Source organism: Sparus aurata, chromosome 3 (genome assembly GCF_900880675.1).
Source record: "Sparus aurata chromosome 3, fSpaAur1.1, whole genome shotgun sequence".
Classification (NCBI taxonomy): Eukaryota; Metazoa; Chordata; class Actinopteri; order Spariformes; family Sparidae; genus Sparus; species Sparus aurata.
In genome coordinates, this window is record NC_044189.1 from 2170045 (window position 1) to 2183200 (window position 13156).

The following is a 13156-nucleotide window of genomic DNA, read 5'->3' on the forward strand; positions in this document are numbered from 1 at the left end:
TAATTAAGTAACAGTTATGTCATTGTTAACATGCATTATCATAAATACATATTTTATTGTGCATTAATTTACAGTTAACTGTGCTTTTTTACAGCTACCTGATCTGAAGCAACGACTTATTAGTTTCTTGTATTTTTGTGCCTTTATCGGATTATCGATATTCATAAAACCTTGTTAAGACATAATTAGCATCATATAAAGGCTTATAAAGGTCTTATTATCTACAGTCTTACCTAAAGCTTATCATGAGGACTTTAATATAAAGCACTAAATTATTTAGTATACATAGTCTGCGTTTTATTTTTTACCTTCACCCATCATTTAATCACCTTTTCTCCCCAGTTACTGATTCCTGAACTGTTGTAACAATTGAATTTCCCTGTGAAAGGATCAATACATTCTTATCTTATCTCATTTTTTTCTGCTACAATGGACACGTCCAACTGTAATTTTAAAAGTATCAAAAAGTGGAAAAAAACGCCAGTTATGTTCTCTTTTGTCTCCTTGCTCTGTCTGTCCTAACACAGCAGTACGTTGTTGTGCCTCAGGAAAACTTCATCTAAGGGCTTTAACCGTGCAGCAGATAGACTTCCACGTCTCTGTCTCTGGTTGTTCAGTGTCTGTTTTCTGGTATTTCCGCTCTGTCCCTCCCTGTCAATAACCTGCCAATCAAACAGTGTGGTGGGAGAGCTGGCAGACACAAAGTGTCAAGAATGCAGAAGAGTCCCAAGAAAAAGGACGATATCCTGCCCTCTCTTCTGTGGTACCTGTGTGCCGTCTGGGCCGATCCGGTCCAGAGCTCCGGTGGTGCTGTACAGGAAGCGGATGATCTTCAGGAAGTTGTCATCACCGATACTCCAGGAGCCGTCAATCAGGAAGACCAGGTCGGCTTTGGCCGCCTTACAGACTGGATGGAGAGAGAAGAAGAACTGTGGTGAGGACAAACAGAATCTGAGGAGAGAGACGACCGAAGAAAAGTTTATGTTTTTGCTTGTTTTGTTTTTCCACAAAGACGAGAAGACAGAAGAAGGAAAAAAGAGATACAGGACGGATAAAAATAATGTAGGGGGCGAGATGGAGAACAGGAAGAAGACAGTGACATGTTATGTTGCTTTAAATCTCTTTTCTTCTTATTCTCAGACTGTTGTTACTTATTACATAACTTGATATGGTGTTAAGTCATATTTCTTACCAGACATCTTTCTGATGCATTCCTGATGGTTCTGTGAGGCTTTAACTGATTGTTGAATACGCTCAAGAGACTGAGATATAAATATTAACTTCTGCTTCAGTACACTGATGTTGGAACATCATTCCAGCTGTTTGTTGATGGTTTTAAGAGACATTTATCATGAATAAATACATACATTTATTGTCTTTGTTTCACTAGTTTCCTAACTCTGCTGTCACGTCTGTGTTTATTCTGTTCCATTAAAAAAACTTTGCCTTGATTTTGATGGATGACTCAGGAATAATACAAGTGAATCAGCTTCTCGGTGATTGATTAGATCTGAAGAAGTCCCCGTCGGTGAACGATTGAAAAGGTGGTAAACTCATTAAAGTCGCCTCCGTCACTCTCCGCCAATTATTCCAATCACTTCCGTTTCTCCTCCAATAAAATCACATTTACGAGTCAGCTGTGGCTCATTGATCTGCAGACAGCTTTAATTCTGTCATCCGCTCTGTTTACTTAATAAACCAACAAAGTCGAAAAACAAACTCACTTTCTTACTTAATGAAATCCTTCTCTGCGGCTTGCATTAATCAAGCGTCCCGTCTACACACTGGGCACTAATAACAACAACGTTTTAAGGCTGAATTATGTTCAAAGTAGAAAACAAATCCAATACACTGAAATGCGTCACCATGCCAACTAGATTTACTCGACTGATTTCTGCTTATAGCTTAAAAAAGGAAGGAACAAGTCACCTCAGCAACAGAAAATCTATATCTTAATTATTCTACGTGACACTTATTACTCACTCATAAACTCACTAAGACACTAATATTGATCTTGTGAGATTTTCTTTTTCAGTACTTTTGGCGCCCCCTGCTGACAGGAAGGTAGTTAAAGGACGAGTGTGGTCACTTTCTGAACCCGACTGTTCTACCTGTTTTTTTTGGGTTTTAGTTTTGTGACTTCCTGTTTCATGTTAAAGTGTATCCTCATGTGTCACATTTTATTTTATTCACTTCCTGTCTTTGTCTGTTTTCCTGCCCCTTTTTTCTGTGTACACTGTGTTCTATCAGATGATCAGTCCAGTGTAATGAAGCCTGTCACTCTCTGTTGGTTTGTCTGTGTGTCCTGTGTAGGTTGACTTGACTTTATGTTTGTTTAGTACTTAGTTTAGTTTCTCACAGGAGTCATCCGCAGGCAAAAAAGTGCTTGTTTGCCTTCCTTTTGTTTTGGATTATTGGATTTTAGACTTGGACATCAGCTTCTATTCTAACTACCATATTGACCCGAATATAGGACGACCCTGATTATAAGACGACCCCTCTTTTCAAGACTAATCTTCAGAAAAAGACTCTGATAACCAAAATTTGTTTCTCAGTAAGAAACTCACATACCCTCCTGTCAGTCTCTTGGAAGCGGCTGCTTAGCGACCACGATAAGCTTTTCTCTTACTGTTAGCGTTTTCAGACGATCTTTTTGGACCCGCCATCAGGTTTCTTGGCTGGCTGACAGTTGTTTGGCACCTCCGCTTCATTGATCACCATTATCTTAAAATCAGCATCATAGCTCCGCCTCAGATGTCTGTTAACTTGCCCCACTCTCTGCTGTGATTGACAGATAACCCAGCCAGTGTCAGTGACGTCTCTACAATAAGCTGGCGCCCTCTGCCGTTGCGGTCGTGTAGCGACCCAGACAACTATCAGCATGTGTCAACGCTTAGACTCCGATTATAAGACGACCCCACTCTTTCACATAATTTTCATCGAAAAAAAACCTCGTCCTATATTCGAGTCAATACGGTAATAATGCATTTGGGTAATCTGTTGATAACTTTGACAGAACTCATATTCGCTTCGACCCTCGATGTGCAGCTACTTCTGTTGTTTGGGAGAGTGCTGCAAAGCTTTTTTTGTTGTGAAGATCCAGAAATGTTTTAACTTCCTGACTTTCTATCAACATGGAGGCCGACAAGATAATGAGTACATTAACATTTGGGGGGAACTGGTGCTTTGACATCATGCAGTTGGAAGGAATTTATCTGACTGAAGCCAGTGCGGAGCTGCACACTCTCTCAGGTCTCTTTAAGTTGGGCTGTTTGTTGAGCACCATCACCTTCATTCATGAAAGTATCTTATGAACATGAAGTCTAATTGAAAACTGGGGCTTCTCTTGCTGAGTGATTTGAAATATCCCCTCTACAGTCAGAGCAGGAACATCAGCAGCATGTTGCTGAGATACAGACAGGTGAGCTGTACACGTTGGTACTTCATCTTCTTAAGTAACGCTGCAAAGAATGTGAATCACGTGTTTGTGTAACAGATCCAACACTCACCAGGTTTAATCTGGAGACGGTTATTTACCCTTCTGTTGAAGATTTATCTCTGTAATTATATGTTCACTCAGAAGTGAAAATTATCGGTCCTTTCTCCACCATATTTAGACGTCTTTGCGCCTACTTTCATGTGTTAGAATTGTGTGTGTGTGTTTAAGACACTTCACTGTGTGGGAGGTGAACAGCTAAAGCTTTACTACTCTGATTGTACAGTATCACTGTACACTGACACTAAACTGTCGTCTGCACACACCTCAAACTCCTCCCGTCAACAAATAACATGTCACTTTCTGTGGGTGGACAGTGAACTAATCTTAGCTGCTGTGTCAGAGACAACAGCTACATCAGTCTCAGATCTGAAGCTGTCAGGAAAACTGATCTCACATCACACAGATGATTTAATCTCCTGCTCATGTCAGAACTATCATGTGTATAGAAGCTGTCTGATAGATATATGGTATTCTAAGACTCTCCAGTTTTAATGGCTCTACTGTCATGTGAGCATGTTGAACTAGCAACAGCTTTATGTTCATGAGGTAATCCAGAATTTAGCACCATCCTGGTTCCCTCGGTGGGATTTTTTAAATGGATTTTGGAGTATCGCTGAAAATCACCCGTGTCAAAAACAAGTTTATGATTCTTACCGGTTTTGTTTGCCAAGATTATCCTCAAAGACAAACACCACTTTGTGACTTTTGAAGTGTGATTTTTATCTCTAGCAGTAAAAGCAGCTCTTACCTTCCTTGGCAGGAGGAATTGTGGGTAACGGCGTGGTGGTGGGGGGCTTGGTCGGTGCCGGGGTTGGAACGGGTACTGTACAGAGAGAACACACAAGACACACGTGCAGACATAAAAACCTGCACTCATGAAAACACTCATCATAAAGTAATCACCACACGCTATATGATCCTAAAATTAAAATTCCCCTCAAACCGACTGAAGACAGCGCCGAGCCTCAGACAGCCCACACACACACACACACACACACACACACACACACACACACACAACATACAGAATGTGTGAAATAACTACATTCAGCTCTGTGATTTCAGCTCCTGTATAATTTGCTGGATTCATCACAGCGTCTGCAGCGGCGGTTTAAATCAAACTCCCGCTGTCTCGGCTTTCAACTCTTTACCTTTACTCTGAGTGGGAGGGGGGTGAGAATACTTACCCCCTCCCAAACACACACAACACACACACAGTTTATCCATTCGATGGTGTTTAGGCAGTAAATCAGCTACCTGAAGCTGTGAATTACTTGAGACGGCAGGTAGGGAGCGTTCAGCAGCGGCCGCCTGCAGCGATGGGGATAGTCATTTGAAGACAAGGCTCTGGCTTTCATTTGCATCAAAACAAAACAATAAATCACCGTGGAGGCTCGCTGCAGAGCTACAGAACGCAGCGGAGCCGCTTCAAGCAAACAAATACCTGCTCAGGGGAAGAAACATTCTTCCTTTATCCCTCCTTTCTTTTATCTCTGTGTGCTTCCACTTCTCCAGCCTGACATCTCTCTCTTTTCTCTTGCCTTCCGCTTTATTTCTTTGTCCTCACTTCATTAATTTCATCGTGCTACAAAAATGAACTTGCGTTGACTCCAAATTCGTTCCTGAAAGGTAATCCATCACAGGCAAGGTTGTGCCCGCTATGATTTTTGTCAAACTTGTGTTGTAATTGCCTGGCAGTGAAGTCCAGACTTTACAAATTAATCAACACCTTTAAATACAACACCAAGCTGAGATATAACAACTCTGACTTGTTATGAAGCTGAAAGAACGTCTCAAGTCTCTGCGGGTGAATTCTGAGAACAAACCGATGTACACAGAAACAACAAGCTGCATCCAAAGAGACACAGAGCGCTTCACATACAGCATTTCATAACGATGGATTTAGGTGAAAGTTCTGTCTTCGTTAGCTGCTGTATATAAAGGGGAGCAAGCTGATGTGAAAAACATAAAAGGTACCCACCTTCCCTCGTGACCAACTTACTTAATAATGTACTTAGTCTGCTTATTTTATCCTGAATAATATTACTTGATTATCCAGAGAATGTATCATTTCATGATATATATTTTAACTCTGCTCTGTAAATAGAGTTTGTCCAGAATAGTGGGTTTTATCTCTTTCACCCACTTCTAATCCATTTCAGTGTAAACAATAAAATCAACACACAGTTTTCAGTTTTATTTTGAAACTTCTGTGTCGATGTGATGTCTTCTAAGTACAGATCCAGTTAAGATAGAGCAGTGCATTAACTTTCTACACAGCTCACAGCAAGATTATCTCTGTTTTTCAAATAGTTGATTCACAGTGTCTTACTGCAGCACAGCCTGGCTCAGCAGCCGCTTTATAAAACTTCAAACTAAATCAAGTTCAGATTTGTGAGCAAACCACGTTAAGAGCGTGCTCAGACTTGCTGACTGAAAATTCAAAATTAAACTGCAGGAAAGTTGCAACATAAAGAAAATGTAAATTGGCAACATATCAGTGATCAAAAACATCAGATGCTCATATCAACCTGATATCTTATACGGCCACCAGAAGTGAAGTCAGTAAAACTGATTTAAGTCAGTCTCATACTGTAGAACCATATCACACTTTATACTTTGACAGCTCACAGAATGAAGAGTTAGAAGTGAAAGAAACTGTGCGGTGGGTTCAACTGGAGGAGTCTTCATCTACACGTTGAAGCCAGTAAATAAAAACTAAAAGGAAAATGGTTACGACGAGTGAGATATCTGTAAAAAAAAAGCAGGGTAAATTTACCTTTTAACCCTGATAGATTTCACAACACACTGAAAAAGAAACAAACAAACAAACAAACTGCCCTCCCCTCTCCTCCCCTGCCTCCCAGCCTCCCCTGCCTCCCCTCTCCTCCCCTGCCTCCCCTCTCCTCCCCAGCCTCCCCTGCCTCCCCTCTCCTCCCCTGCCTCCCCTCTCCTCCCCAGCCTCCCCTGCCTCCCCTCTCCTCCCCTCTCCTCCCCTGCCTCCCCTCTCCTCCCCTCTCCTCCCCAGCCTCCCCTCTACTCCCCTGCCTTCCCTCTCGTCCCCTCTCCTCCCCTGCCTCCCCTCTCCTCACCTGCCTCCCCTCTCCTCCTCTCTTGTCCCCTCTCCTCCCCTGCCTCCCCTCTCCTCCCCTGCCTCCCTCTCCTCCCCTGCCTCCCCTCTCCTCCCCTGCCTCCCCTGCCTCCCCTCTCCTCCCCTCTCCTCCCCTTCCTCCCCCCTCTTCCTCCCCTCTCCTCCCCAGCCTCCCCTCTACTCCCCTGCCTTCCCTCTCGTCCCCTCTCCTCCCCTGCCTCCCCTCTCCTCCCCTGCCTCCCATCTCCACCCCTGCCTCCCCTCTCCTCCTCTCTTGTCCTCTCTCCTCCCCTCTCCTCCCCTCTCCTCCCCTGCCTCCCATCTCCACCCCTGCCTCCCCTCTCCTCCTCTCTTGTCCTCTCTCCTCCCCGGCCTCCCTCTCCTCTCCTCCCCTCTCCTCCCCTGCCTCCCCTCTCCTCCCCTGCCTTCCCTCTCCTCCCCTCTTGTCCTCTCTCCTCCCCTGCCTCCCCTCTCCTCCCCTGCCTCCCATCTCCACCCCTGCCTCCCCTCTCCTCCTCTCTTGTCCTCTCTCCTCCCCTCCCCTGCCTCCCCTCTCCTCCCCTCTTGTCCTCTCTCCTCCCCTGCCTCCCATCTCCACCCCTGCCTCCCCTCTCCTCCCCAGCCTCCCCTCTCCTCCCATCTCCTCCCCTGCCTCCCCTCTCGTCCCCTGCCTCCCATCTCCTCCCCTGCCTCCCCTCTCCTCCCTGCCTCCCCTCTCGTCCCCTCTCCTCTCCTCTTGTCCTCTCTCCTCCCCTGCCTCCCCTCTCCTCCCCTGCCTCCCCTCTCCTCCCCTCTCCTCCCATCTTCTCCCCTGCCTCCCCTCTCCTCCCCTCTCCTTCCCTCTCCTCCCCTGCCTCCCCTCTCCTCTCCTGCCTCCCCTCTCCTCCCCTCTCGTCCCCTGCCTCCCCTCTCCTCCCCTGCCTCCCCTCTCCTCCCCCCTCCCCTCCCCTCTCCTCCCCTGCCCTCCCCTCTCGTCCCCTGCCTCCCTCTCCTCCCCCCTGCCCTCCCTCTCCTCCCCTGCCTCTCCTCTCCTCCCGGCCTCCCCCTCCTCCTGCCTCTCTCCTCCCTCCTCCCCTCTCCTCCCCTGCCCCTGCCCATCTCCTCCCCTCCTCCCTGCCTCCTCCCCTGCCTCCCCTCTCTCCCCCTGCCTCCCCCTGCCTCCCCCTCTCCTTCCCTCTCCTCCTCTCTCCTCCCCTGCCTCCCCTCTCCTGCCTCCCCTGCCTCCCTCTCCTTCCCTCTCCTCCTCTCTCCTCCCCTGCCTCCCTCTCCTCCTCTCTCCTCCCTCTCCTCCCCTCTCCTGCCTCCCCTCTCCTCTCCTCCCCTGCCTCCCCTCTCCTCCCCTCTCCTCCCCTGCCTCCCCTCGTCCCCCCTGCCTCCCCTCTCGTCCCCTGACAGTAGGTCTTGATTAGCGTTCGGGGCTGCCGCTGCAGAACAAACGTCTCATTCTGAAAGGAAGGACGAGGATTCAGCTCTCGTCACTCCCACGAGAATAAAAGATGTTTTATGCTGGAGATGACGTGGTCGTCCTCCCAGCCTGTGGTGGGCTTCTTTTATACACCATGACAGCTGACAGCAGTTCCTCTTTGACTGTGTGTGTCTCTGCTGTATTGTTATTGTGACACATGTATGGGGGCATTTAAATGGGAGTTTGGCACATTATATGGAGGAGGTAAAGTGTGTCATGAGTGTGTTTGTGTATCACAACCACGATGTGTGTGTATGTGTTCATCTGCATTTTGGCACTACAACGTCTCCGAGATGTTTTCAGACTCAGATAATCCTAAAAACAGCAAAGGCGGCCCACAATCTGCACATCTTCAGTTGTTAGAGATGGATTTGAGTAGGCTTTACGATGACAGGAGCTCTTCCTACACACAACTGGACAAAAGTACTACTTGCTGTCACCGACTGTTTGAATCAGACAAAACACAGCAGGTGGTCTGAAAAAGCCAAATATCTCAGCAGCAGTTGACTACATAAACTTCTGAAAACATATAAAATGCTTCATCTACAACACTTTGTGTTTTAGGATGTTCAATATTTGTATTTCTGTCAGTGTTTGAAGGTGTAACTGTGACTGTGTACTTACACGTCTTTTCAGTAGCCGTGACTGCAGGTCCTTCAGTCCCGTCCAGCAGCTGAGCATACACACTTATCTTATACTGCGTGTTGGGCTTCAGGTTGTTGAAACAGTGTCTGCTGGCTCCTCCGCCCAGCTTCGTCTCCTGTTTCTGACCATCTGTGGTGAGAATACAAACATCGCCTTGTTATCATTCAGGAAAGGACGCCGTTTTCACACTGATGTCGTATTTGCACTGTGGGGAAATGTGTAATTGTACATACAGAGAAGGAACAGTGCAGTGGATGTGTAAATATGTCACAGCATTCACAGACATTTCCTGCAGCTTCTTATCAAAAAATACCTGTTAATTACTTGAATTATTTGGTGCGACTGAGGCTGAATGTACTCTGGTCAGAGAGAAGGCTGCAGGGATTCTCCAGTCTGTGAGGTTTAAACTTCTGAACTTTTACAGATTCAGATTGTTTTGTTTGCTTCACAACAGCATTCAATCTCTGCATTCAGCACACACTCTGATCCAGATCTGTAAGCTGACGAACAACAGTGAGTCATATAGACGACCTCCCTCTGAGAAAAACGGTCTTGTGAACTCCTCTGCGCGTTCCAGATGTTGTTGATAAAGACGATTAGCATTAAATATAGAACCATTAACTGACTCACTCAGGTTTCTCTCTCGGAGTGAGATGTTTTCTCGTCTTTTGACAGCTCGGTTGGTTTCTCTGCCCAAATAAAACTGAGCGGAATGAAACTTTTCACAGTCAGGAGTAAGTGATGAACCAAATCCAATTACTGAAATAATCAACATGTGTTTGTTGTTTTTGTTCACTTCATGCTGGTGGTCTACTGGCAACGTGTCAAATGTATTTCTGAGAAAAAAAAACGTATTATCACAAAAACCAATGCATTGCATTTTCCAGCGTTATCACAGAGGGCAGGTGGAACATTATAATGAGAGAAAGGGCTGCAGCACTGTGCCGAGTTAATTATTACAGCTGAAGCTAATGATAAAACTGCTAACATAAAACAATATCCAGACAGACTCATACTGTGAATGTACGTGTGCAGATACGTGTGCAACGTCCCAACAGAACTGAATGGAGCTCTAGCGAAAGTTAGGATAAGAAGACTTGTTCAATTCTCCTACATCGTTTCATTCACCCCTCTCACTCTTCATGGCCGGTCATCGTTAGATATCAGCTGCTCACACTGACGGCACGTCTATCCGACAGCTACGTGACACACCTTCATTTTCATCATATTGCTGCTGTCTTTTTAAACACAATTGTCTCCTGCATCTAGTTTATTCACACACCATCCACCTGCAAATCAGCGGCCAGTCTTTGCAGATTCACCAGCTTCATCATTTCATCTGTCCCAGAAGAGTCATCGTGTCTGGACTCCACGGGGGGGATTCCTCTGGCTGCTGCTGCTCAGAGCAGACACCCCTCGATCACAGAATCTCACTGTAGCATCTCAGCAACAAAGACTTTCAGACAATTCTCATTATCACAAATCATCTGCTGTATTAATATTAATTTACTTTATCACTCGTCTCTCCTGTTTGAAAGAAGAAGAAGGAAGCAGAGTGTTTTCCACAGAATGACCTGGACGTGCCTCGCCTTTCTGTTTCTCTCTGTACGTGTCTGCTCTGTTCACATAACTACTCTGTTATGTTTCAGGATGTCTCACAAAGAACACACCTCACGTTTTGTTTTTCACCCCTGATTCTGTTTTCAGAACCTGAAACTAATCGGGGGAAATCAAGTGAGACAAAAACAGGAAGTGAATCAAAATATGACACGTGAGGTGAGTCAACTTACAAAATAAAGCACGTGAAATATGAAAGGAGGGGAAAGTGGTGGAGCTGTTGTGGAAGGTAACTTTTCACAAAATATCTGATATCTGGGCACTGACATTGTAAACTACCATATAAGACCAACTTTTTCATATCTGATGCAACAGAAGGAATAAAGTCTGGTTATTAAGAATGTTGGATACTCAGCCACAAGCGTTTTTCTGGCAATACGAAAGAACAGATTTAATCACAGGAGTTTAATGATGTGGGAGAAAGATATTATCTTTACTATGGCAACCCGGATATGTGTGAGTGTATTATTTTCAATAAGCAGGACCTTTTAATGAAGGCTTGATCTCCAGTTTAATCTAACAGCAACTCTCTGTGCTACAGGAGGATTTGTGAAAACACTGTATCAGCTCTTCATCGTCTGTTCTTTATTGATCTCTTTCCCTCCCGACTTTACCTCCTGTTTTTATTTCCCACTCATCCATACCAAAACAGAGTAATTTCATCATTTCTCTCTTTCTCCTGCAGCAAACGCATTTCTCTGGTAATTATTTACCAGCTGCACAAACATAAGTCCTCATTTAGCTCTTTTTTTGAGTTGAGGGAAGAGAAACTTCGAAGCTCCCTGAAGAAACATGGAGAAGCTGCCACATTATGTGTCTTTTATGTGACGTTAATGACGGCAGTGTTGTTGCCGGAGGAGTGACGGTGATGAATAACAGCTACTGCTCTCCTATTTTGGTGGATGAGGGCTGTTTTAAAAGTCAGTCTTACCTTTGAGGTGGTGACTGAATGGTGGACGTGTGCAGTGGAATCGGGGCCGCACCATCTGTTGTTTGATGTTATTTTGGTGTGTTGGAGTGTGTTATCACAGTCAAACAACACAATTATTTCTGTTGGCGCCGAGCCTGTTGGCTTCAGAGAATCAGAACCGAGAATACCACTTCAATAATTGCAAGGTTGTTTTATGAAGGTGACTTTGGTGAAAAGTTATTTTTGACAGCTGAAGTAGGAGAAGACGACTACATCAAAGTACATAATACTAAAAAATAATTTCATCAAGAGTCAAATGAAGACGGTAACTTGAAGACGGCGTTAAACTTTCTTAAAGGCTGTCAGAGGTTTACTGTGAAGTAGCTCTCAAATTTCCTCTCCACCATCTAATGTTTCAGTTTAATCATAAGAGACACTTTAGAGGCATCTGCATGAGAGACTTCAGCACAAAAACCTCTAAAACAGACCACCAGAACCAAAAATCTCCACTGAAACTTTAAGGCATATTATGCTAGAATATCCTAAAAAATAATGTGTGGACTCGTATAAAAATAATCCGTTTCAAGCTTCACTTAAAGGCCGTGAACACAAACAACGATAACTATAAATGTAATATTTCAAATATTGTTCTAACTGAAGTGGATGGCTGAGTCCACTTTTGATTAACAGCAGAGAAAACAATCAAAAGCAAATCAAAATCCATCTCAATTTACTCACTTATAATGTTATAATATTGGTTTGCAACTGTAGGCGATGTCTTTTATGGAGGCCGATTGATGCCATTTGGTAGAAACTTTCTTGGATGGTTTATTCTCTCTGTCTCTGTTCCTCTCAGTTACTCTTTCTGTGTGAGCTACTGGTTGGGTTGAAACACACACACACACACACACACACACACACACACACACACACACCCAGCAGAGGTAAACAGTGGACTCGATGAAGCCTGGCTCCAGATCAATTCACACACAGTCCAGCAGTGTGGCACCTGCCTGCAGGGCTGTTTGTTTGTTTGTTACCTTCATACGAGCGGTGCTCCCTCGCTTCGTTCACTCTCCAGCTCACTTGACCAGTGCTGCTCTCTCAGTGACCGGAGGGGCCAACTTTGAATGGCTTGTTTCCAAACAGTAACAAACAATAGCTGCTAATTATGCCTCTGAAGTATAATGAAAAGAGGCCTCTAAATCAGAGGACGTTTGACAGGATATACGGAGAGTCTTCTCTGTATTTCCAGGTTTCTGAGAATGTTGCTGCAGGACTTTTGCTCTGACAAATCAGAGGTGACCAACACTGATTGATGTATTAGTTTTTTTTATAAAAGACCAATTAATTCAACAGCTACACACATCCACATTAACTCCAAAGAAGCTCATTTTGACAGACAATAGTGGAAGCGTTGAAACCCGGCTGGAAACATGAATTGTTTAAGTATTTTTTAGCACCTCTTGTTCAGAAAATTTGTATTAAATTGGATAAAATATGTAGAAAAATAACTTCTAACAGCATCTAACAACGGCATCATACATGAGACTTTCTGCCAAGAAACAAATGCAGCTGCTGACTTGACTTCTGTGACCTCAGAAGTTACAGGAGAAGAAAACAACATTCAGAAACGCGGGCTTGATTGTCAGTTACATCTGCATCGTCTCATCTGGACCGCAGCCTTCAGCCGTCGTTGATTCTCGCACTCCCACACACACATTCAACCTCAAATAAAAGCACTTGTTTTGTTTTTCTTGTTTTTATGGAACAATCGTCTTGCAATCAGAGGAACATGCTGCAGGTGCAACTAAAACTTCATCACCTTGGTGCTTCCCTCTCAGAAGAGACACAACAAGGCATAATTACTGTCATTCCTGTACCATCACATCACTACACACTTGGCAGCCATAATTCCAACCTTTTGTC

The 13156-nt window shown here is 44.6% G+C and overlaps 1 protein-coding gene across 10 annotated transcripts in view; it reads right to left on the reverse strand.

Annotated features, from left to right (window-relative positions):
- col14a1b (collagen, type XIV, alpha 1b) overlaps positions 1–13156 on the reverse strand; it is a 292249-nt gene that overhangs the window by 184235 nt on the left and 94858 nt on the right. For all 10 annotated transcript variants that reach the window (XR_003983583.1, XM_030412518.1, XM_030412519.1 and 7 more), the window contains 3 exons: positions 8680–8829; positions 4248–4322; positions 768–907 (listed from right to left, as the gene is read on the reverse strand). Coding sequence is in view for 9 of the 10 variants with exons in the window: in XM_030412518.1 (XP_030268378.1) it covers positions 768–907; positions 4248–4322; positions 8680–8829 (365 nt within the window). In the remaining variant the exon portion in view is untranslated. The remainder of the gene's footprint in view (positions 1–767; positions 908–4247; positions 4323–8679; positions 8830–13156) is intronic.